The sequence below is a fragment of the Micromys minutus genome (assembly GCF_963924665.1).
Source record: "Micromys minutus genome assembly, chromosome: 32".
NCBI classification, from domain to species: domain Eukaryota; kingdom Metazoa; phylum Chordata; class Mammalia; order Rodentia; family Muridae; genus Micromys; species Micromys minutus.
Window position 1 is genome coordinate 459,724 of NC_137967.1, and position 27,159 is coordinate 486,882.

Consider the following 27,159-nt stretch of genomic DNA (forward strand, 5'->3'; position numbering starts at 1 on the left):
ATCTACCGCAAGCATACTGTACTACAGGAGAAGTACATGGAGGCAGTAGGGCAGGTGTTTTACAAATTACAGAACCTGTGAAGCTCAACTCTGAGCATTGACACAGAACTAGACAAACTTGTCAGAACAAGAGTCCATAAGCAATTATGGTTTGACTGCCTGATAGGCGCTTCACAAAAGACTCTCAGACAGGGCACTATACCCTTACACAGAAAGTACTTCCACGAAAACATGTACCCCAGACTGATGCCAAATTTTTAAATAATTATAGTAAGTAATGGGTATTGTTTCAAATGAGATTTTCATTCTCATATTTTTTTAATCTCTGAATATGCCCATAGTTTACTATGGTATGCATACTGAAGATATATTGCTCTGTTAATGTGTATGTGCATCTGAATGTGCATGTGTATATGTGTATGTAAACACACACACTTTGGAGAAATTTAATTTTTAAGTTGACAAATATACTTGAGTAATGAGCCTTAAGCTTCACTGTGAAGCAGAAAGTTGGCCATTGTCCATAATTGCTGCAAGTTGGTGAACAATGTTTGAGAAAAAATATATTTCTTTCCTTTATCATGCACAAAAGGTAATACGCTGGGACTGTCTGAGAGCTCAGTCTGTTGGGACTCCTGGAGCCCAACCTGGGGCTTGTTTCTAAAACTCCTGGTGGTTATATTTGGCCCCCATAGCTATTCAGACCTATCTTTAGGCTTCATTTCTAATTCTGGCCCACTTTATATTTATACAACAAGTGCAGTTACTTTCCCTACTGAAGTCATGTGCTCTCTGAGTCATCCATTCATATTGGAATCAACTCCTTGCAAGTTCTTTATAATTTTTATGTTTTAATTTTATAATTTTTATTCACAACTTCTCCAATGAGTTGTGAATATTTTAATGACATATAGGATCATGAATCATCTCCAGAAGATTTCAGTTCTCCAGTGTGATCACTAACTTTCTCAGCTGTAGCCATCTAAAGTACATTTGCTGAATAAAAGAACCTGAAAGTGGCTGAAGAGTGGAGGTTGTGTTAGCAGCATGAAACAAGCCATCATATGCTTCTCCATCTGAGCTCCAGGATGACCACTTGTCTAGTTATTAAGCAGTGAAAATAGAAACTGTTTTCCTGAGAAGTGGATTTCATCCATGGGCTAAAACATCCGGTCCCAGACAGATGTGGCCGCACTCAGGCTTAGTTGTTTTGTTTATAGAGCACAGAGACAGATGATCTAGTACAGACATGGAGTGCACTACAATTTTCACAATGGTATGGGAGTGTGGAGTTCAGTTCAAACTCAACAACTACTCGAGACCCCACCAAAACAGTCACCCAGTCCTTTGGTGTTATGGACACAGCCTCTCCACTCCTACAGTAAAGTCCTAGAGGACTTCTGGCTTTAAGCTGCTCTGTCTACACCAAGAATCTGCTAAAAGCATAACAACCTTCATGTGTTCCCTCACCCAGATCTATTGGACATCAAGCTGCAGCTCCTACAACAGCTGCTTCATCTCCTGTGTGGGTGTACAGGAGACACATTCTTCCTGTAAACCTCAAGATACCATCTTCACAGGCTTTAAGCTCTTCTGCAAAAGCTTCTTCACACTGCTCTGGATTCCTAGATGGAGGGAAGGGTCTAACTCTGTACTAGGTTTCATCTTCTATCCACAAACTGTTCATTAACAAGGCTGAAAGAATGGCTGACTTATTTTATGTATGCCAACTGCAATACACTTCCAACTTTCTGTAAGCATCACTTCCTGGCATTAAATTTGACTGACTGGCACAGGTGGCTTAGCTTTTGGCCATCTGCTGCATTTCACATACCTTTCTGATTACACTTTCTCACTTCTGTCTTTTGATTCAAATTTGAGGGACTTCGAGGCCACTGTGACCATTGTATGTCTGGACCAATTCTCATGGTATTTTTGTCTCAGGGAAGAGGGGCCCTAGAAAGTGCCAGAGAGATAGGGGAAATGCTAGTTAAGGGTCAAAATATATTTCTACTTCTCTACTTCTCCATCTTTTTTGTATGATTATTGTTTTGAGGTTTTATTTACTTGTTTGTTTATTTACTTATTTATTTATTTTTAAGATAGGACTTTAACTCGATGACTCAGGCTTGGCTGGGACTCCCAGGTAGTCCAGGTTGGACCAGAACTCATGATAACCTTTCTTCCTGCTGCAGCCTTTGAAGGACCATAATCTCAAGTGTGAAGCACTAGGGCCAACTAGTTCACTATCTTACACAGGTCTATTTGTGATTCTAAAAGTCACATTAAAGGTACACAGAGATACAAAGGAGGTGTTTACAGCTAGACACATGCTGCCTTTAGAGCTCCTCTATAGACAGGGTTCCACCAATGTTCAGGGAACCCGGTGCATGTGACTCACAGCCAACTGGTGCAAACCTGCAGGTCAGAATTCAATTTGTCCACCATAGATGGGCAGGAAGCTGATGCTCTTCTTTGAGTGTGCTCTGAGAATAAGCTCTGTCCTTGTGGTGAGCCTTATAGCCAAAGTGAAACAAAATTTCTTATCTGTTTCTCTCTAAATGCGTATTCATTAATTTAACATTCATTTTACAACTCAGGATGACAGTATAAGTTTTCCACCCATACAGTTGGCTAAATGTAGTTTTATTCATGTTTAAAAACTCTGTCCTGTTTCTACTACAATGGTGTGTGTGTGTGTGTGTGTGTGTGTGTGTGTGTCATGCATAAATAAATATATAATACATTATATACATTTATCACATGTTTGTATATATATTTCATGCTGTGAGGTTTGGGGTGGGTGGTGTTTGGAAAGATGCTTCAAAATATGAGAGCCCATCCTAGTAAAATTCTCTGTTATTTGGGTCATCAATTCTATACCCAGTTTAAAGTGTTCTGGATGGAAGGAAGCAACTCTTTCTACATCAGTCTTCTAAACAGTGTGCATGGTGCTTTTATACCTTAAAAAACACACCAGTAAGGTTTACAGTGTGACAGAGAAGCAAAGGATGAAATGAAGGAATAGCCGCAACCTGCCTATGCTGATCAACCTCGTGGTCCACCTTAATGAGCATTGCTTTTTGGAAGTTGGGATGAAGGCCAAATCAAACACTCTGTTGATGGGCAGCATCCTTAGCTCCTGTCAGCACAGGATAGTAGCAAAATCTTTGCTTCCACAGAAGATGTGTTGTTTAGAAAGCGGCAGCATAACAACTTGAAAACAGGTCTTCTGATATAATGGTGGAGTCTTTTATTCTATGTAAGATGTTGGTCTGATATATTGGTATTTATCATTTAATTCTTGTGGAAAGACAAAACATTTTTTTGTATTTTTGTGCTAAAATTCTAGAAGCTATGTTTTGTTCGCTATTTCTGTGAATTTAGATAAGAAAATATATTGGTTTAAGAACAAGGAAGTGGGATGAGTCATCTTTTCTACTTACAGAGGGATAATGTGTGGAGAACATGTATGTAGTGGTTGGAAACCAGATGGTGAAATTAGTAAAAACAAACACACAGATGATTCAAAGTGCAAGACCAATATGGGACCAGATTTGTTTTCTTATGAAGTCAGATGACCAATGTTAATGACAGCTAATTCTGACTGAACATTTGCTGTGTATTAAGATCCATTCAAAGCTTTCTACAGATGATTTCCCCAAATTCTCAGGGTAACATAAGAAATATATGTTTTCATCCAACCTAACACAGGGAACAAGAGTTTTTGGTCAGCAATGTACAAATACTACATAAAGAAGTAATAAACTGATAGGGCAGAAGATTATTCTAGTAGGGAAGAAAATGTCTGAGGTTCCTCAAAGTCTATCTACATTTAAAGAAAATAAAATGTTAAAAGTGAATTAAAGTGATCCATATCCTATGACTTTAAACTTATAAAAGCCACTTTTAATATCATGAAATCAATTTATAATAATAATAGAAAACTTAATAATAGAAAACTCAAACCTTTGAGCTGCCAGTAACAGGGTGTTCTGAGATTACATATTGCCTCCTGCACTATTGTTTTTATGATCAACCACCTGTTCTTAAACAAAGAAGTAGGGAGCTTAACAAGTTAAAGGTGACCCTAACAGACTTTCAGCTCAGCAAGGTGCTATCAGATAATTATATTGTGTCTAGAAAAACTCCCAAATGCTCAGCACTGAGCATATACAAACACAAAAGACCAGAGTCATATCCACCATACATAAAGAGGGGTGCTTATGGCCTTCACCACTTACAATTCTGTTCCTTGTCGAGGATGGAAAGAAAGTGGCCTCATCTTCAATGAGGAAGAGTTCCTGACGGTGTCTGCTGAACTGGGCAGTGAAATACTCAGGGCTAGGGTACTTCACAACTGATGGGAGCTTCACAGGCCCAAGCATGTAAGACAGGGGTGGGTTCTTTGGCCGTGGGATGTCACTCAACTTAATAGGCATCTTTATTCCCAGCACTTCAGCATAAGTGACCAGGACTTCCCACGGGGCATGGATCTTCACAAAATAGGTTTTCCCATCTTCAGAGTTCTGCATAAAAATTGGCAGAGTGAAAGAAAACAAATGATTAAAGAAGAAAAATCTCATAAAAATCTCAAAAATAAAAATAAATTTTAGCAAATCTCATGAAATTTCAAAAATGTAAATAAAATTTCAATTTATTCGATTTTAAGCAAAGTCTTTAGAAAATATGGTAAGTCTAAGATATTTATTGTATATGTGTACTGTGGTGGTTTGAAGGAGAGTGACCTCTACAGTGTTTGAATGCTTTGTCCTTAGTGGAACAATTTGGGAAAGATTAGGAGGTTTGACATTTTGGAGGAGGTGTGTTGCTAGGGGAGAGCTTCAAAGTTTCAAAAGCCTGCTTTAGGACCAGTGTCTCACTCTTTGCCTTCTACATGTGGATCAAGATGTAATCTCTCAGCTATTTCTGCCTCCATACCTTGCTCTTCCACCATACATTCTAACCATCTGAAATCATAGTCCCCAAAGAAACTTATTTTATAAGTTGTTTTGGCTATGGTGTCTTATCACAGCAAAAGAAAAGAAAGACATGCACTAACATAGAAATAAACACACATATTATATATCTGTATCTATCTATCTATTCTATATATAATGCAAGATGTATTATATATATGCATGTTACCTGGGGGGGAGAGAGGGAGTCACAGAAACACATGGAAATTGAGAAAAAATTTTGATTTTAGGTCTATGGATGTACTATCATGAACATACTGTCTTCTAAAATATACTTCAGTCTGACTGTTCACTCAGTACTACATGAAATCTCAACTGTATATATATAAGTCTAGACAATATACTAATTTTAAGTAAGTTTTAGCTCAGTATTGTTTTAGATAACTATATGATATATATTATTTATATATTATATTATATTATATTTATTATATTATATGCATGCTGCTAGCTATTTCCCAGTCTTCTCAATCAGTTGCTTCATAGAGACCACGTGAAGGTCCACTACACAGAAAAATAAGTTATAGATTGCACATATCTTTTGGTTCAGTAAAGAAAATGATAAGAAAGAAGAATTAGAAGACAGAATCAAAGCTAGAGGTTATTAGAAGAGTCGCAGATAGGATGTGATCTTGAATAGAGCTTTAACCACACATTTAAAAGTAATTACAGAATAACAGTAAATGAATGTGAATGGGGTTAAAGTAAAAAGTATATCATGGGTTAAATAGTGGGATATCCTGTAAAACAGCCAGGTAGCTAGCTGTTCAATGTACAATGTTATGGGCAGCTTCAAAGTAAAACAGCTATATAATCAAAGAGCTTTTCCTTCTGTACCCTGAGTAGAAAACATATGGTGTGTGTGTGTGTGTGTGTGTGTGTGTGTGTGTGTGTGTGTGTGTGTGTGCATGTATTTGATGTATTTGTGGCTGTGTGTGGCATTATTGGTGCAGTTTTATAGAATCTAACCACCTTCTTCTTGGTTTCTTTTGAAATATAGTCTTTCACTGGTATCTAGGACTCATCAATTACGGTTGGCTTGAAAAACAGCATGTCCCAGGGATCCACTTGTTTCCCATTGTTAGGATTATAAGCGCATATTACCACATCCAGACATTATATGGTTTTGGGGTGAAACTTGGGTCTTCATGCTTGTATGGCAAGCACTTTCAGACGGACCACACTCCCATTTCCCGTGTTCAAACTCATTTAAAAGATGTTTTGCTGGTGCTTCATCTCACTGACTACTGATCTGGGAAAATGCAGGTCTTCTTGTCTCCATACACAGTTTTGGCAACAAAAAGATTAATGTCATGCTCCAAACCCAGCACCCTTCCAGCCAAATACACAAATAGGAGAAAACCCCACTTAAAATAAGATCCTTAGACAATTTATCAACTACAGTTACCAACTTGTCTTCTATTTCCAACTCAAGACCTGTTTTTCTGAGATTTTGTTCAAACTCTCTTCTTCTTTCCTGCAGCAAAAACAAATAAAAAGGGTGAGTCAGATGTTCTGTGTCAGTGGAAAGTGCTAGCCTAACCCTCTGTTAGTTGGCAATGCAGGCCTAGCTCTGTGTTTGCTGGTAGTGTAAAGGCAACCTGTTAGTGCATAGTGCCAGTCCAACACTCTGTTAGCTGACATGCCTGGCTAAGCTTGGTGATGGCTTACCAAGGGCTAGGCAGAGTGAGGATATTTTGCTGTGCATCCACACAGTTCTGGGACCTTCTATAGTTGTATATAAAAGTACCCTACAAAACATCCCTACATGGACTGCTTTTGACCTATAGCACAACTGACAAAACTGTAGAAATCCAAAATATTAGCAGTCTCCAAAAAAAAAGGCTTTATTTGAAGAAATGTCCAGTTTTCCTGGATGATTTAAAAGTATGAGAGCTCTTGTGGACAGACAAACAGACAGACACAGACATAGACACACACACACACACACACACACACAGAGAGAGAGAGAGAGAGAGAGAGAGAGAGAGAGAGAGAGAGAGAGAGAGAGAGAAGAGAGACAGAGAGAGACAGAGACAGAGACAGACAGAAAGAGAGAAAGAGAGACAGAGAGACAAAAAGAGAGACAGAGACAGACAGAGAGACAGAGACACTCTGGTTGGAAATATTCGACATTACAAGGACCAGCAATCCTCAAAACAAAAAAGATTAGTTCTAATGCCACCACAGAGCAGATCCTCATCACAGCTTTTGCTCTTGAATATCAAGAGGGCTTTCACATAAAGAAAGGTTAAGATTAAATACAGGTCATGACCTGCAAATAATAATCACTTTTTATTTGATTGAGACAAGGCATCAATTATCAAACTTCTTTCAGCTGTCATTGTGATTAAAATGTGAACATTTTCAGGAGGTCTGAACTATGAAAGGCTTCACTAGGCTGTTCTTAGTCATTTATGATTAATACATACCTTTACCTTGAGATTCTGGCAAATTTTATAATGAATCACTTTAGTATGTCTGTAGTGGCATTTTTGAGAATTCTAGAATTTTGTTTATTTTTAATCACAGAAATATTATAAGAACATGTCTTTGTTTTAATTCCATGGGTAGGGGTGTGGGGCCACTTCAGACTGTCCACAGAAGCTATGTTTTGCCTCATGTTCTAGAAGATGTGTGGTTTTGCCAGCTGCAGATAAATTCTGTAATTGTGTGAATTTTGGAATTCTGGAAACTTTTCAGAGGGCACATACATTCAAGAGCCCTGAGAGGCAGGAGGCAGGGTGGATAGTTGTTTTGTTGTTGTTGTTGTTTCGTTTTGTTTGTTTGTTTGGGGGGAGGCTGTGGTTTGATAGTAGTCATGCTCAAAGAAGTAACAAATAAAACAATTTTTATTCAGAAGTCTCTCTCTCTCTTTCCATTCTTCTCTATTTAGTGATAGGAAGTGAAACTAGAGAGATAAAGGGTAGAAAATAAAAAGAATCCACAAAGTAGCAAAGGCCAACCACATGTCTTTTCCACTTCCACTGTTAATATAAATGGGTCTATGATTGTGAAAACCCTCCCCATAGGCACCTTTATTTAACTACATTTCTATAATATAAGACATGCTGCAAATAAAAAAAAAGTAGGAATGGAGAATAATTTAAAATTCTGTATACAGCACCAACAAAATGAATTAATCTTTAGTTGCAAAACATGAGGTTTTGTAAGTTGAAGAATCATAAATCTCGAGAGTTCTACAGAACTGATGGCAAAACTAAGAATGAATAGCAGACCATTAAGCGTTATTTTAAACATTAAGAGTTTTGTAATTAATGAAATTGTTTTGGATTTGCTAAAACATTGCATTTATTTTTATTTTATGTTATGAATGTCTTGCCTGCATGTGTGTCTGTACACCATATATGTGCAGTGCCATTTGAGTTCCTGGAGCTGGAATTATAGACAGTCACATGTCTGTGTTGAGAACCAAACTGAGAGTCCCTGCAAGATCAGCCAGTGCTCTTAACCACTGGGCCACCTCTCCACTTCCTTCCTTCCTTCCTTTCTTCCTTCCTTCTTTCCTTCCTTCCTTTCTTCCTTCCTTCCTTCCTTCCTTCCTTCCTTCCTTCCTTCCATTCTTTCTTTGTTTCATAAAACTCAGGGGTTTAAAGAAATCTGTAATTCAGTATTTTCAACCTAATGACCCAAATCACCTTACTTTGCATCAAGATACATAAGAACAAAAGAACACATGATTGAACCTGAACCCTTTGATTCTAGGAATGACCTTACACAAAAGTGAAGAAAACAATACCAAGCCCCTGTACTTCAACAATAAATACATTTATTATATGCATGCCACTCATATTAGGGCTTTTCTTGTCATATTTTAAGATACATCAGTGATTTTATCAGTTATGCACTCATGTAATTATGAATTCAAAAAATTATAAAATTAACACAATACCAAAAAAAAAAAAAAAAACCCACTAAGGTTTATAACATTGTCTTACAGTTAATGATAAAAGTATTTTAGTCAATCTATTAGGTCTCTTTTTGCAAAGTTAGGATTTAATGAGTAATAAAAGATGTACTTGCATTGGCTGGACTTAGGCTCCCTACACATTTGTAGTAGATATGTAGCTTGTTCTTCATGTGGGTCCCCTAAGAATTGGATCCAGAGTTGTCTCTGACTCTGTTGCCTGCCTTTGGATCCCATTCTCCTAGCTAGGCTGTCTTATCTGGCATCAGTGGGAAAGGACATGTTTAGTCACAATGCAGCTGTGCCAGGGTGGATTTGTACCCATGGGGGGCTTCCTCTTCTCTGAGGAGAGAAGGTATAGTTTGAGGAAAGGTATGTGAGGATGGGACTTGGAGGAAAGAAGGGAGTGGGGCTGAGATTTGGATATAAAGTGAATAAATAAATTTTAAAAATCAACTGAAAGTAAGACATGTGCAAGGGTGGTCATTCACATGAGAAAGTGTGTGAAAAATAGAATAGAAAATTTAAGTGAAAAAATTCTTAACTGTGAGAAGGTTTCTTTGTATAGATCTTTAAAATAATCAAGGAATGATAGTGTTTGTCTAGTTTCTATTTAACAGATTTATATTGATATATGCAGAGAGGTACGTAATAACATAACTTCTGTCTTTCAAAAAATTATGTAGTGTATTTGTGTTTGTATATGTGAGTGCAGTGCTTACAGAGGCCTGAAGAGGGCAGCAATACCCTAGAACTGGAGTGACGTGCAGTTGTGAGAAGACTCCTTTGCTGAACTGAATTTAGGTTCACTGCAAGGATAGCACATGTTCTTAGCTACTCTTTCTTTTCTTGTAATTGTTAAAATTTATGATGAATAACTATGAATGGGTACATTTAAAGATGGGTCAGGCTCCCATTAAACTGCCCATTTAATGGTGTAACTCTTATCTTTTAGACATTGATAAAGTTCACACAGATGTGGATGCTCACTGAGTTATATACTCTTGGGGAGAATTACGAACTAGGAAGGAAGGTTGCTGATTTAGAACCACGAGACAAATCATTGCTGTCAAAGAAGTCAACCTAAGTTAAGGAAAAAAGAAAGAAGAGGGAGGAGGAGGTTGAGAACTGTGCCCCATGTCAATGTCAGTGCAAGGGACAAAAGGTAGAATATCCCTGAGGATATAGAGTTCCAGAAAGGAAAGAGGATGCACAACAGAGAGGAGAACTAACTCCACCAAATGTTGACTAGCTATGATGGCCATTCTTGTTCGTTAACTTGACTAAACAGGAATGAACTACAATCCAGAATTGTAGGGCATACAAGTGAGACCTTTTTCATTTGTTTGTTTTTATTTTGTTTTGTTTTTTTGCTTGGTTTAAATTGAGTGAACCAACTTCTAGCATAGACCTTTGAGGTGGGAAGACACACACTTTTGATATCATTGTTGAGGCTAAAAGATGCAGCTCTTTCATCCGGGCTATACCTTCTGCATAGAAGGACATAGAAGAAGGAAGTGTTTGCTTTTTGTCTGCTTGCTCTGGCTTGGCAAGCAAGTTCCTTCCTTGCTACTCAGAAGAACCTACTTCTTCTGATTTCCAGTGCCTACTCAAAACCAGCTGGGACATCCAAAACTTGTGGACTGAACAACTTCTGAATTCTTGGACTTCCCATTCATAGACTGACATTGTTTATTTGAGAGGCTAAGCTGATTCCATGACAGACTTCAAATTGGCAGTTCAGGAGACAATGCCTAAGAATTGGACAAGTCCTGTCAAGCCCAAATAAGTCAGTTATTGGAAAAAAACAAAGCAAAACAGGGATTCAGACAGTTAGTCAGAAACTGCCCTGACATCAGAAGCTGTCCTGAGGCAAGGACAATGGGTCAGCAGCAGTTTCCAGACTTCCTCAGCTATAGTTTCCAGACTTGCCCAGCAACAGTTTCCAGCTCTATGCCCCAGTAATGGTTCTAGAATGTCCCTAGAGAAGGATTCATCTGATTAAGATACAGGTCACCTAGCCCAGAATTCCCCTAATGTGCTTTTAAATCAGGTCTGTGAGCTTACTTCTAGGTTTCTCTGTCTTGGTAATAGGAGACCCCACCATGCTGGACTTCTGAAAAATAAAAACCACCCTTTGCATTTACATACTATTTGTGTACCAGGTATCATTCTTTGGTGAATCATGGACCCTTACAGAGTTAGTTCTATCTTAGCCTATAAGTAATTCTAATAAATCCCATTGTATATAGAGAAATGGATTCATTCTATAAGTTCCGATACTCTAGAGAATCCTAACTAATATGTTAGTCAAGCAAGACAGGAAGTGGGATTTGGTTATTGCTTTATATGTAGAAATGAACATTGTGGTTGGGATGCATAGACTTTTGCATGTAGTACACAAAGAGTTGGTTTTAATTAAACTGGTTTTTGGCAAGTAAGTATAATTTGAGGGAAATGGACATGTAACCAATCACTTAAATAAAATTAGAATGTAGTCACATTATGATTTTTATACTGCTTGAAAGATTTTGCTGGGGTACATAAGCTGTGGGAGAACATATAAAGTTCTTGGACTCTTCCCTCATCCACCAGCTGTATGTGAATGTGTGCCTGATTTACATTAGTCACTGACCCTACATCTCCTCCTTGGATGGCTGAACTCACTGTCAGAGTTGGCCTCTGGCAGAAAATGTGATCATTACATAATGGGGAAGAATGAAATTATGTCCTTTGCATGAAAATAATTGGATATTAGCATGTTAAGGGAAAAAAGCGAGACTAATAAAACAAGTCTTGCCTGTGGAGTTGAGGAGGGCTGTGGAAGTAAAGGGGGGAACATTAAAGATGTGCAAGACTAACAGATAAGGAAACACAATGGAAGCAGGTTATACACATGTATGAGAACATCACAACACTGTAATTAACATATGCAAATGAAAACATTTACAGAAGTAAGGAGAGTGGGAAGTGAGGGAGAATTCGGGAGCGAGGGAGAAGGAAAGGGGAAAGAAAATAAGAAAGGAAAGAAAAGTTATGGCAATATAATATATGCATCTTTCCTGGTCTGTATGTGATAAAAACAAAGGGTATGAGCAAGAAAAATTTGGGCACTTAACACATGTTCTGTGCTCATGGGTCATCAGAAAGGAACAGTGGAAAAGCGATTAAGGTGATGGTGAGCCAGTGATAACAGTGGGAGAAACAAGGAGAAAAAATGGGGCTGAATTAATGACAAGGAAAATTTGATGATATCCTAAACTCAGATCTTTTAGGAATATGAAAGGAAGAGTAAAGTCAACAGTGTACTCGGTCTATACTGACCCTCCCGAGAAGGAAGATGACCACGATAAGTAAAATCTTCAAGGGAGGGTCTGGTGTAGGGGAAGCATACACAGAAGATATAAAAAGATACAAAGATGGCATCTATCTATGAATTTACAGGTGCTGGTAGTTGGTTACTGGAACAAGGTAGAAAGACACAAACTAAAGATGTTCTGCTTCAGAGATAACATTCACAGTTTTCAAGTTATTATCTGTGTAACATTTCAGCATGTAAATAAATATCTGTACACATATGTGCACATGCACAAATCCTTACACATGTAGATCAACTCATCATTTCAAAGAGTGGCCACTTACTGAGCACTCCTCATACTTTACCAGCTTTCTGAGCCCCTGAGGATGGAATGTGAACCTACCTTGTGGTCTTAGAGGAACTAAAGCAAAGGTAATAAAGTGACAAAGTAATGAGTGCGGGAGTCAGCATTAGAGCTCTGTACAGAGGCTATTTTTCACTAGACTGATTTGCCATACACTTTTGAAGATGGTAACATCATACACTAGATCAGCGGTTCTCAACCTGTGGCTTGTAACCCCTAAGGGGGTCTCATGTCAGATATACTAGATATTACATATTTACATTACAGTTTATAGCCATATCAAAACTACCATTAGGAAGTAGTAACGGAACACCACATAAGGAACTGTATGCTACTAAGGGTTAAAACATTAATAAGGCCAGAAGTCACTGTACCAGATTCAAAGATATACCTTCTACTTATGGGACCACACTTTATTCTAAAGCAAGGTATGTGAAATAGATATCAGTCATGTGGGAAGAGAAGTTGCAGAAGAGGGCAAAGGGTGGAAAAGAAGGGGTAGGGGAGGAGAAAGCACTTCTTACTGTCATCATCTCCAAAGCATTCAGAAAACAAATGTTAACTTTAGGCTGTGTGCTCAGTGTGCTCTCAGTCAACATTGTCTATAGTATATTCGTCTTGTTATGTCCCCATGTCTCACAGATCAGCACTCACTGCCTTCAGCTCTGCATCTTTCTTTACATCATCCACATAGGACAGGACAAAGTCAATTTGCCTGATTCCATCTCTGAAGAAGACCGAGTCTTTGCTTTGTTCACTCCTTTGGAACTGCAGAAGACACACATACATGACATCATTTCATATCACCTTTTGTTCTCAAAGGGCAAAAACATGAAGAAAATTAGTTGTAGTTGGGCTGCCGCTTCCGTCCCCCCCACACACTTAACACAGAAAGTCATCACAAGTCATAACCCAAATTAGGCCCCCTTTATAAAGTAAAATTCCACAGGGGATTAAATGATGCATACTCAGGAAGGACTGAAAGAGACAAAGAACTGCATGCTTTCTACAAATGCTGCAGTTAAGTGAGAATGTGAGATGTATATGCTAATACATTAAAATTTAAAAAAATCACATTCAGGCATTCAGGCATTCAGGCAGAAAGGTGTGATTTTAATATGACACAGCACTAACTAGTATACTACATTATTATGCACTTTAGTTGCACACCAACTAATGGAGTCTTTCAGTATGAACATAAACTATTTGTGGTTACAGATGGCTAGAAAAAGAATCAGAAGCAGGTAGTTGGGCAGCTGACCTCACCATGGCTAAGTCCTACAAATGTCTGTTGTCAGTGTCTCAAGTGAGCTACAACCCATGTTTTCTTTATAGTTGTATGGAATTTCTCAGGATCATAATCAAGATTACAAGTTCAATTTTTACATGACATTCATGAACTCCTTCCCTTTTGTGACACCAAAACAAAACAAAACAAACAAATAAGCAAAACGTACTGAGCACTGTGGGGAAAGAGACTTCACATTTGGTATTGTGCTCCTCACCAATGACATGAAAGGTGTGATACGTTGTACTTACATCACGCAATGGTTGGTGAGTGATACCATTGGGAATTCTCCCAGCTGCTTTCTGTGGCTTCCCAGCAGGTACACCTGCATCTTCTGCCATCTCTGTGCTGGTCTGCACTTGCCAGCCCAGCTGAGCATCCCCGTAAAAGAGACAGGTGGTGCTCTGCCACAAACTGGACAGAATCTCATGTATGGTGTGGTTTGTCAATACAGTAATGCCATTTACCTCTGGGTTCCTGGTTACTATGGTGGAGGAGGAGGAGGCTCTTCAAGGCATGTGAAGAGAAAAGTGGGAAAATGTAGACAGAGATGAAAATATCTAGGGAGATCAAAAAAGGCCCACAGTCTTCTTCCTTTCCTGAAGGATTGTAAAAAACCTGAGAAAAGTCAAACTGCTATACTTTGACTATAAATTGGTTTTTATGAAGGAAAAACAAATAAAATAATCACTAACACTACTGTACATCATTACAAAATTAACATATTTTATAAAATCTACCAAAATATATGGAAGCCTGTTGGCTAGAGAGACATAATTATTCTGCATATAGTCAAAGTGCTTCTCCATGTTTTATACCATAAGACCTTTAAAAGAAGTCACTAATGTTATTAGGACAGTTCATCTTGTTCATGAAATCTAACCCTAGGTTTACCTTAAGACTGGAGCTACAGATGGTTGTGAGCCACCATGTGTTGCTGAGATCAAACTAAGTACTCTGGAAGAGCAACCGATTCTCTTAAATATTGAGCCATCTTTCCAGCCCCAAGTCTCCAGGTTCTTAACAAAAATTGACTTGTGCTAAATGGTGCATAAAAACCCATTCATTTTTGTCACAGACAACTGGGTGTTGTTAGAATACACTATGTTTTGAACTTTACTGAAATCATGATATAAAGAACACACATGTATATGTATATAATGTATATGATGCATATGGAGAAACCTGGTTGCTACAAAGCAATACACGGGTGAAATCTATCTCACTGTGACTTACATTTCTAGTGATTCATGAGCCTCTGAAACTATTTACATTGTCTTATGTAAATAAGTTTGCATGCATGTTTTTAGGAAATAGGTTCATCAGATGAAAAAGAATGAGAATCACCATAGTTAAATGTCATCTGCCTGGAAACTTGGAATTAGTGATCAAATCCGTCAGTGTGGATAACATTCGTGGTACAAAAAACACTCAAGCTGTTAGGATAGACACTCAGGCAGAAGCATCAGCAGACAGTGGTGTTTTACCATAAGACGCCTCCTCAGGAACAAATTGTATCGCTTCCCAGGCTGTGAAGCAACCAATGGAGAGTCACCAAATCCTGCTCAGGGTTCAAGATTCCAATACACAGATCCATGAACAAATAAGTTATGCTCTGTGGTGGATGGCTATGCTGAGACATTTCAGCCTCAGAGCAAGGCTGTTGTTTCCTCAGAGGAAGGGTTTGCTCCCTTGAGGTATGACCACCACCTACCAGAAGCAGTTTTATCATAGCAAGCCCTGGCTTCATGGTGTGGATGTCAGACTAGAACAGGTGATAGTGCTGAGATGTTTCTGACTCAGAGCAATACGGGCATTGCTTTAACACCAAGCTGTTGCTAAATACGATAAGCCTAGTATTAATTATCCTAAACCACTATTACATTAAAACAGGCTGAATGCTTGTGTAGATTCCTGCCCTAAGATAGCCAGTGTCCATTGAGCTTCTCTAACATCTTACCCACTGATGCTGTGCTTCAGGAAACCTAGTAAACTTTCCACTTTTACTTATGCTTGTCCCCATGAATCCTTTCACCCTTCAAGGATTGTTAGTGCTATCCCTGGTACAGCAGGAATTTTCATTATGTGCAAGCAACATTGAAAGTTGTCTAGCAGAGTAATCAAACATGAAGGAAGGAGAAAAACTGGGCAGAGAAAAAGATAAAAAGGAAAAAATCTTCATCTTACAAATCTTTTATAAGGGCAACTTTTAAAATATGTTTGGAATTTAGATGAGGGAGAAAAAGATTTAGTGAATAAAATTCAATAATAAAAGAAATGCAAAGTAAAGCAGTCTTTTAAACATGCTTTTATCAAGAAACATAGCAAATCCCAATGTTATCATTATAGGTGACTGACAGTGTGAGAAATTTGCATAGCAGCTCAGTGTGCTGACACACACCCATAATCTCAGCTGGGCTGAGGTAGGAAGTACTTCAAACCAGCCCAGGACATATAGAAAGACTGTCTACTAAAGAGCAAAAAAGAAAGAAGTTTGCATAGGGGTTAATTTTAAATATTCTATGACTTCTTCAAATGCCAGGGGTTTACGAGTAAGGAAGAAAATATTTAAGTACTGAAGTAATGAATTGTCTTCAATCTTTTATTATCATGGCATCATTTAAGACAATAAGGAAATGATCTGGAGTTATCAAGAAGTTTGAAAAGTATTTGAAAGAGATCTGGGGTTAAGTATTTGCTTAGCAGACAGAAACCCCTCTATTTAATCCTTCATATTATGAGATGAAATTTTAAGAAAAAAAAATTAAACCTATGGTATTCAAAGACCCTCATTGTTTGTACTTGATAAAAACTGAAGGATAAATAAGTAATCACATAAATTCCTTTTATATGTAACTTACTGGATATGTGGCTTATCGTTATAAGAACTCAGCAATTTACAGAAAGAAATTGCTTCAATTCTGGGATGGCCTAATCAGCTAGTTATGGCTGGCATGTGTGCAGGCTAGTTTTATTATGCCAAGTTGACTCAAGATCTAGAGCTATCTAAAGGGAGGGAACCTCAACTGAGAAAACACTTCCCTAAGATTGGGCTGTAGGCAAGCCTATAAAGTATTTTCTTAATTAGTGACTGATAAGGGATGATCCAGCCCATTTCTGGGCTGGTTGTCCTGCATTCTATAAGGAAGCAGGCTGAGCAAGCCAGTAAATAGGACCTCTCCAAGGTCTCTGCATTAACCAGCTTCTGCCTCCAGGTCCCTGCTCTGTATGAATCCCTGTCCTAATTTCCTTTTATGATGAACAGTGCTATGGAAGTATAAGCAGAATCAACCTTTTTCTCTTTAACTTCCTTTTGAGTCATGGTGTATAATCCCAGCAATAGATACCCTAACTAAGACTGTGCGAAATTGCTATTCTCAGATGTAGTAAACATTGATGTGTGTACATAGAGGAGTAACTGCTGTTAACTCATTGGTGCAGGGTGGATATCAGTCATTGCTTAAACTACATTCATCTGCTGGTCTGAAGTTATTTCCCTCTGTACTTTGATTTTCCTGATTTTTGGTGAGATCTGATGATTACTGTTATTCATAGACATTTTCCCTGGATTGACTACAGATTCACTAAGAGACATGGGAATAATTAAGGGTGGTATGGTGAGCCTCAGGTTCTCTGAGGTAATGAAAGGTGACCCTAGTTGGGTCATAGACTAAACACAGCTAAATGCTATTTTGCAGAGTAAAATCAGAGTCATCTCATACACTGATGCAAGAAAATATCTCTTAAGTAGAATACAAAAGGTATGTTAAAGGAAAATGAAGGGGAACTGAAATTTAAAAACATTTTTACAGTTATTTTAGAAATGATACTCCAACCAAAACCCAAAATACATTTATCCAAGACTGCTTGCCTTCCTATGGTTAAATTCAACAGGTCTTATGTACTTGATTTTCTCCTTCTGGGTTCCAGAAACAGTACTCCTCTCTCCCCATTCCCTAGTCCCATGGGCAGTACTGAATTACTTGTGTACGTTGAGACTCTCCCACATTTATGGTACTCTGTATTAGAGCTCTTGAAGTTATTCTTTTTTGAATATGTCTAAAAGAATCTTGACAGATACAAATTTAACTATGTGATAATTGGTTGTAATGAACACAAAGATTCTTTGGAGAAATGATTCATTCTAGGGTTTAAGCAGGAAATGTACAAGATGAATTTGCAGTATCCCAGAGTATTAGAAATAAAAAAATTACTAAAAATTAAAGAAAGCACAAAAATGGGATATGTCCAAGTTGTAGAGACTTCACTAAAACATTCTCTAATGCAATAAAATAAAGTACTGCTGATTTTATAACAAGACATAAAATAAACATCTTAGAGTTAATGCAAAGAGAGGAGGGAGAAGAAGGGAAAGGTCTCCCACAGACAAATTCTGAAGAAAGGGAATGTGGCTTAATAGTAGAACATTTGTCTAAATGCCCCATGGGTTCAATCTCTGGCACTGTTATTGACAGAAAAAAATATTACTATCATTTACCTTTAAGATTAAACACAATCTCTAGTCCTTACATGTACCTGAACTTCATTTTGTTTCATTCCAAACAGTATCATTATTTACTCAGCAAAAAACAAAACAAAACAACAAAATAAAAACCCAATACCTAAACATAATAAAACTTAAATAAGTTCTGAATTGGAGACAACTTTAATTTTTAACGTTTAAATTATGATTGTTCTTAAGCATGAATTCATAGTGAAGCATACTGTAATGGAGTAAGAGGCCTGATGGTTGAAGTCTAGGGCCCTTCTTATAAGCACAGAGAGATTTTGATGAAGCTTCTGCAAAACTGGGAATTCCTAAAGTGCAAACTGATATCCTCTATATGCCATTCTAATTACCATGTCTGATGTAATAATTTTCTTAAATAAATACTCTTTTTAAAAGTAATGTATTCTCAGATACTATACTCAAGGATCTGAGATTTAGGTAAAATTATCCCCAGTTCAGGGCCTGGAAGAACACTTGTGTTTGTCTGCTGAAGAAGAGAAGTACTGCTTGCTGCTTACCAGTGGCTGTGAGTCTTCAGGGATGAGGAAGCTGGTCTCTTTGCAGCCCAGGCTCTGTCAATGGCAAAAGGCAGGGATAGGGAGACAGAAATACAGTTAAGGATGGCTCAAGTAGAACACTCATATCATTTATGTCTCCAAAACAAGAACACCAAGACTCTTTCTGTAGAATACTATACCATGAAGCCAAGAAACCTCAACTCTAATTCCATATCTGAAATGTCACTTGAAGTTTAATGTGTGTGTGTGTGTGTGTGTGTGTGTGTGTATGTATGCATACACATGTGTGTGTGTATCTTTCTGTGCATGCATCTGTGTTGGAGTGGGAAGAAAAAGAGAGGGGAGAGAGAGCCAAAGGGAAAGGGACAGAGAGGGAATTGTAGAGAAAGCTCTACTAAGTCTCAGGACAATTTTCAATGGGTGAAATAATAAAAAACTTCTGCAGTGCAGTAAAGTGACCTTGATATCTGGTATTTTAAGGATTCTGAACAAGAACAATGTGGATTACACATCACTGACTAGATAGTGCATGCTTCTTGGCATTGGCTAGAAATTACTAAAACCTGTATCTTTGAAGATGACATACCATTCTTTAAAAATGCATAATTGAAGAAATATTCCTGCATATATATACACAAGCCATTAGCAACTAATGCATTTCTTCTTTCTTGGATACATGGGTTTTCAATACACTTGTTACTCAGTGAGCCAAACACCACAGAACTGGCTCCTGAGGTCTTACCTGCTTATTTTCTGAATTTTTGGGGGTAGTATCAGGAGTAGCCCCAGTTAACAAAAATGACCTGAGGTTTATATCACACAGGGTGTTCAATTATCTTCTTTTGGGAGCATCTTGGAAAATCTTGAGAAACAGTAATCATGGATTAAGGATACTTTGGGAACTTTCTAGAATATCCTTTTAGGCTGAAGAGTTTACACAGTGGAATATGCCAAGGAACTATAACCTCTCTGCCTTCTTAATGATGATGAAGGTGATGCTGAGAACAGGTGTATTCAAACTACTTCAGTCAACTTAAGTTACACTTATGAATCAAACTTGCTCATTAAAATTTTACAAAATGTAGAATAAAACTAAACAATCAGACAATCCCGAAATGGCAGTCTCCACAAATATATGACTGAGAGAGAGGGAGAAAGACAGAGAGAGAGAGAGAGGGAGGAAGGGAGGGAGGGAAGGAGAGAGAGAGAGAGAGAGAGAGAGAGAGAGAGAGAGAGAGAGAGAGAGAGAGAGAGAGAGAGAGAGAGAGAGACTTGAATTGCAACATGTGGGGAAAGCAGTAGCATTTAACGCTTAGAGTGTAAGAAATTCTAATTATCTTGATCTAGTATGAGCATAGTTTTGTCAAAGGCTACAATGCCATATCAGAGGGAATCTGTTTATTTCTGATTTTAAGAGGCAAAACAAACTGAAAAATTAAAAAAAACATTTAGTTTTTAATAAAGTTACAGATGAAAGAAAAATAGAATGATTGTTTTTCTTTTGGACGACCTGAGTTTATTTCTGAGCACCACCTGTAACTCCTACACTTTTTTGTCTGGCCTCCATGGACACCAGAACACACACACACACACACACACACACACACACACACACACACACACACCGCATACATGCACTTTAATTGAAACAAAAAAAAACCTTTAAAAACTATAAAAAGTTACATTTTCACCATGCAAACAATAAAGGAACTTAATTTGTCCTCCCTTGAGCCAAAGCCCTGTTATATACACTTGCACTCTACCATCATATGCAAAGCTTGGTTGTATTAACTATGAAATGACTGAAGAAACTACACAGTAATGTTCTCAAGAGAACTTGGCAGGGAACTGACTATCTCCCACCTTAGGAAAAAGGTACATTTGCACTGACTGGGCTGTCAAATCTTTATGTCTTCTCCTTGAAACATAAACTGATGTAAACTTTTTTCTTTCTCTTGTTACAACTCTTTGCTGAGTATTTCACTGTTTCCCTTGTCAAAGGCCTGTTATGCATAGGAATTCTTACTATGGTCAAGCCTATGATTCCGTCAACAAAGGCTTGCCAGTCATATGTTGTGTGCCCCCTCCACAGAGCCCAGTCACTGAGCAATTAAGTAAAATGGTACAAAGAGGAGTAACAGTGCCAAGTGGAAAGGTCTCACAAAGACTATAAGTAAAAAACATGTCGCCTTATTCATCTATTGAACCCACAGGTTACCACAGAGATGAAATGCTCCAAACATAAGCAGTACCAGTACCCTTCTGGCTTTGTGCAATTCCATCCATGTGTATTTGAAGTATATAACATGCTGTTGGATAGGACAATGCCACTTTTTCTCCCTCCAAACTGCTGTTGACTGACTACACAAATTTGGGACTTGAAGATACAGAAACCAATTGTATTTTATTTCACTGTTTTAGTTTAGCCATTTTCCTCACTCTTGAGTCATGTGAATCATACATAGCACTTGATAAGAACATATTCCATATGGAGAACTATCATACAAACAATTGTCATACAGAAATCAGCATTACACCTCCCTACAATGATTGGCTGAAAGTTGCTGCCCTGCAGATTGTATTTCAGAATATCTGAAATTATTGTATAGGAAACCTCGAAATTAATTCAAACTTATGCTTGCTCTCCGATAAGACCATATTTTCTTGTTCCTCTCTGTTTAAAATCTTAGTTTTTAAAGTAATTTTAGAACTTGTGGGACTCTTAAATCAAGCAATTGGCCAATGGCCAACTGATTTATAAAGTGTGGGCTTTCTTGAGTGACACTTGCTGTGGATTTGCTCTAACACTTGCACTATGTTATTTAGGCTCCCAAAATTGCATGAGAATCCACATGTAAGATGCTGAGACACTCTGCTCTCAGTTGGTTCTAACTGGTAAATAAAGATGCCGGAGGCCAATGACTGGGCAGAGATTCAGGGGCAGGAGTTTAGGATTTGAGGGCAAGAGAACCAAGAGAGAGGAAGCAGGAATATCACCATGCCTGGAAAGGAATAAAATCCAGGCTTGAGAGCTGCAGAAGAGAGAGCATACTAATCATGTAAGAGCCAGGGGAGAGTGGTCCCATGGGGGCCCTCCAATTGGGTCTAGGGTAGAGATGGGATACAGCTTTTAGTAAGTAATAACGCAGGAGTATCAGGGGTGAGGGTGGGTGTTAGCACTGTGGAAGTTTGGGAATGACCCAATCATATTTAAATAGAACTCTCTCTCTCTCTCTCTCTCTCTCTCTCTCTCTCTCTCTCTCTCTCTCTCTCTCTCTCTGTGTGTGTGTGTGTGTGTGTGTGTTATTTGGGAACATTGGGGCAGGTAGTGAGGGATGTGTGTCTTGGCCATGGGGGTAATTTGGGTAACATTAATTACCTACTGCAAAAGACACTTCATGTTATACGCAACAGTAAGTGAGGCATGGAATTTGTCTCACATTATAAGATGAGAAAGTCAGAGAATAGAGAGGACAATGCATTATAGGAATGGATATGGAGAGTCCAAGGTAGCTGTAGGTCTGAGATGCTAAACTTGACTTAATCTTTGTACTTTATTTATATCATAAAGCTAATACACAGGCATTCAACTTACCTCAGTCCTTTGGAGAGCATTGTCTATTTCTTTGGCTGTTAAGCCTAGAAGAAATAAGAAAAAAAATCTATCATGCTAACTGGTCTTGTTCAAAAGTCTACTCAAGGACAAAACAGGAATTAAGCCAACAAAATTCAAAGAAAAAATACCATGTATGAGATCTTCCAGGAGCTACTCTGTTCAAATCAGCATCCAGAGGCTGTTACGTTTATCTCTAAGAAGCTGATGATTATAAATACACAATCTCAATCACCAGGAAATAAGTGTAACTCTGATCAATGCACTCATCAAGCCAGAGGTAAATCTCTCCAAAAGATCCTCAGGTGGGAACCATGGACATTTACGTATTGCTCTCTTTGTGCGTGAGATACTATGTTCTGTGCTTACCAGAGTGCTCTCACTTTTAAAGCAGACAAAGTCACTCTCCAGACACCCAGATCAATATTTTTATGATGGTCAAGTGTTTAATCGTATGTGCACACATTTATAGCAATTTGCTGGGACTGAATATTGTTACCTGTAAAACTGGTTTTTAATCTCTAAAGACTTCATCTTGAAAATACACTCTCTATCAAGTTAATAACTTCCTATACAACGATATCATTTTGGACAAGTAGCCCAATAGGAATAATATAAAATGTTGTTTCTACTTACAGACCATCTCCAACAAATATAACCCCAGGAAGTGTTAGCATATATTCTGGTAATGTAGAAAATATGAAACTACTAGTTATGTGGGTTTTCCACAATCCAAGAAACAATACAATCCACAAAACCCCCCAAAATTGACAGTGACTTAGGAATCTGCAACCTCTTCACTGGTTGTGCAAGCCATTGGTGTTTATATTCTTAGAAGGCTGAGAACAATCACATTAAGTAAGCATTGTGAGGGAAAGAGTCAGTCCATATTCGAATAGCTTTCTTTATTGCAGTATGTGGTGATTGCCGTTCTTTGTTGTTAGCTATAGATGTCTACCTCTTATGCTGACTAATTTAGAAATTAAACTTAGTCTATGCATGATATAAAAAGATAACAGGCTTTACTATTAGCTGCACTTTCAGGCTCCCACTTGTCCCTTGGAGTGTATTCTTTGCAAGTAAATGGTGGATACACACACACACACACACACACACACATACACACACACACACAGGGAGGTCATGCATTGTGGCAAACAAACACAACGTCCATAGCTTCCCTTGCAAGAGAACAGCATGAACACAAAGCCTTCAACTGATACACCATGCCATCTTCTAATGTGTGAGAACATTAAATAAGCTGGTGTGTGTGTGTGTGTGTGTGTGTGTGAGTGTGTGTGTGTGTGTTTGTGTGTGTGTGTGAGAGAGAGAGAGAGAGAGAGAGAGAGAGAGAGAGAGAGAGAGAGAGAGATCCTTGTTTATTCCTTGTTTATGTTGTTGTTGCTATTATTAGGATACGTTATATTCCTAATCAATTTCTCTCCCAATTTCTATATAATTTTGGATTAAATTTCAGTGTCAGAATGAAGTTTTGATAATTATTTTCATGTTCATATCTTTATGTTTTAGGAGGAGCTCCTAAGAACACATCACCTTTAAACTTACAAGCACGGCATGAAGAGTAACCAACGAAGACTGTGTCACTTAGAGTGTGGGCTTTTTCGTTCAAAAAGAAGAGAACAGAAAGCAAAAGTCCTTTGAAAGGCATATAATATACATTTTCATACTGCAAGGGTTTTACCAGTAAATGTTGCCTCAATATGTAGCTCAAAATTCAACAATGTCCCCCAAGAAGTTTTCATGATTTGTGAGTGAAATGAAGTCTGATTATTCTAACCTGTCATTGTATTATGTTTTAAATATAGGCTAAGTGTTTTTTTCAGAGTTTCACATGCTGGACTTCTGGATCCTAGTGTACCAATATTGAGAGAGAAAGGTAAGAGCCTAGTCTTACTTAGCTAGGCCATTTCAGGCATCATGTTTGGAAGTTATTTTAATTCTAAATAGGTATGTTTAATTCTAAAATAGTTATTTTAAATCTAGGGGGGTTTCAGTCATTCTAGGGTAGAAAGAGCTGTCAGAAAAAGGGAGTCTCCAAGTTTTTCTGGCATTGTCTTACCATAAAATGTTCTGTGATATATATATATATATATATATATAAAGCCCCCAAGTTGCATATGTGTCAATCTTCAGCTCCAAACCTAAATGCTAAATACTACTCTCCTATTCATATAATATCACTAAAAGCAACACAAAATCAATTATGAAGCATTAAGACAAAGAGGTCAGACTCAAGACTGTCAGCAATATGTATTTATCTCTCAAGTCATTGTACAAGGGAATACTAACTCAGGGAGGTTTTCTTTTCCTGAAGACAAAAGTGGTTAGAAATACAAGAAAAAAACAATGCAATATACCAAATGAACCCCTACCACACATTTGTCAAAACACACATCCTTAAGAAAGATCCACAGAGCAGTTTAGGGTTCCATTTTTATGAAGAGAAAGGTGAGCATTCTAAACAAGAAACCTGCTTCTTTTGCCTTGTTTAACATAAAACTAGGCAGAATAAATACATTCAAACTCTAATCTGAACTTGACACTATAGATTTGAAGGTTCTAACAAAAGATACTAGAAATCTCCTAGCCTCCCATGAGCCCTCTCATACTTTAACCTTTATATCAGGTCTTTCCTTTCCCGGGAACTGTCACTTCTTGTGCAATTCTCCTTTCTAGTCTTGCCCTAGATGACCTACCTTATGAATACTTTTCTGTGTTTTGAATGTTCTGAGTAGAAATATTGAGGAGAATAGGTTTCTTCCCCCCTTATTTACCACACGTGTGTGCACGCACACACTCACACACACGCACACACACACACACACACACACACACACACTCAAGGCTTAATAGCTATCTCACACACAAATATTCATATCTCAGACTAACTTACATTCCAAACAAGAGGACTGGGGCTGGGATTCAGAGTGAACACTGCTCTCCCATGGGGCCAAGGTTCCATTCCCAGCACCCACATCAGGTAGCTTATCAATGCTTGTTGTTCCAGCTCCAAGGAATCCAAGGCCCTTTTCTGGACTCTACAGGCACTTTCACACATATGGCAGATACACAGACACATGAATAAAGATATAAATAAGGTGCTAGAGAGATGGGTCAGCAGTTGAGAGCATGTATTGCTCTTGTAGAGGGTCAGATTCCATTCCGAGCACTCACATAGATGTTCACAATCATCTCTAATGCCGGGACCAGAGGATACAGTGCCTTCTTTTGGTTACTGGGGGCATCATGTATACATGTGCAGGCAAAGCACTCATACACATAAAGTAAAATAAAGAAATTAAAAAACAAAATAAGCAAAAATAAATCTTTTAAAAGATATAAAAGACAGGCAGGCAGGCAGACAGACAGACAGACAGACAGACCAAAACAAAAAAGCAAAATCAACCAAAGGGCCTGAGGAAGCCAAACTTTGAGCCAGCCCCAAATAAGACTTTCTGTATATGAGAAACCAGAGATGTGAAGGGTGTTACTAAGCACCAAAGAGAATCATCATTTATATGCTACAAGCAAAAGCCAGACTGAGCTACCAGTTTTTATGACAATCACCCTACCAAGAACATGCTCTCTTGCAAAACAAGTGCCCAAAATAGTCCCTGCATTTGCCAAGAGGTCATCTCTCATTACACTCTTACCAGCATTTCAAAATTAAAACACAGCCATGTGCCATCATAAATAGTGTTTTGGTTAGTATCAAACCACAGATAGGCTAATGCTCCCATCTTTGTACTGTGTCCTGGTGTGCAGGAGGAAGCTCTGCTACCCATATTCTTGAAATCACCTAACAAGAGATTTCTTAGAGTGTATTCCTGTTGAGAACAACTAAACACTGCATGAGAACTCAAATATCCTCATGACTATGGGGCAGGTGGTTTGATTAGATACACCGCTTAATATAGCTACAAAAGTATGACTTTACACTCAACTTTTAAACTTCTATTTCTAACGCTAAACTTTTAATCTACTTCATCTTTCCCACTTTCCCCAGTTCCAGCTTGTCAACAGCAGTCACAGAAGCATAAACAACAGTGTGGTAGTTTGGATAAGAATCGTCCCTGCCAGCTCATATACTTATATACTTGGTTGACAGTTTGGTGGAACTTTTTGGGAAGGATTAAGACATGTAGCCTTGTTGAAAGAAGTATGACAATAGGCCTGAACTCTGAGATTTCAAAAGATCACACTATTTCCATTTATTTCTCTCCTTCCTCTCCCCTCCCTCTCTCTGCATTATGCCTGTGGATCAGAATGTGTGGTCTCAGGTCCTGCTTCAGTATCATGTTTATTAATGTGTTTCCTGCTCTGATGGCCATCAATTCTAACCTCCCAGAACTGTAAGCCTCAATAAACATTTTCTTGTATAAATTGCCTTGGTTGTGGTGTCTCTTCATAACAATAGGAAAGCAACAATAACAAATAGACAGTCAGACCAATACAGCAAATCAGTGGGCATTCTTATTTTACATTTAGAAAAACAAAAGTTGTCCAGGGATCTCTGCTGCCAAGTCCCTGCTTTCTGGAGTGTCATGTCTTCAGGTCCAGAGATATGGGCAGGAGGCAGACGCCAGACTTTCCATCAACACAAATTTCTCCTACTGCCATCCAAATCAGAATAGCAGTTA

At 38.1% G+C, this 27,159-nt stretch overlaps 1 protein-coding gene across 2 annotated transcripts in view; it reads right to left on the reverse strand.

The window, feature by feature from the left end:
* Nucleotides 1-27,159, reverse strand: part of ANO5 (anoctamin 5) — a 66,486-nt gene that overhangs the window by 36,790 nt on the left and 2,537 nt on the right. For both annotated transcript variants that reach the window (XM_080908970.1, XM_080908969.1), the window contains exons 2-7: nucleotides 22,481-22,524; nucleotides 18,886-18,939; nucleotides 15,345-15,386; nucleotides 13,224-13,337; nucleotides 6,388-6,456; nucleotides 4,245-4,529 (exon numbers count right to left, since the gene is read on the reverse strand). In XM_080908970.1, the coding sequence (XP_080765096.1) occupies nucleotides 4,245-4,529; nucleotides 6,388-6,456; nucleotides 13,224-13,337; nucleotides 15,345-15,386; nucleotides 18,886-18,939; nucleotides 22,481-22,524 (608 nt within the window). The remainder of the gene's footprint in view (nucleotides 1-4,244; nucleotides 4,530-6,387; nucleotides 6,457-13,223; nucleotides 13,338-15,344; nucleotides 15,387-18,885; nucleotides 18,940-22,480; nucleotides 22,525-27,159) is intronic.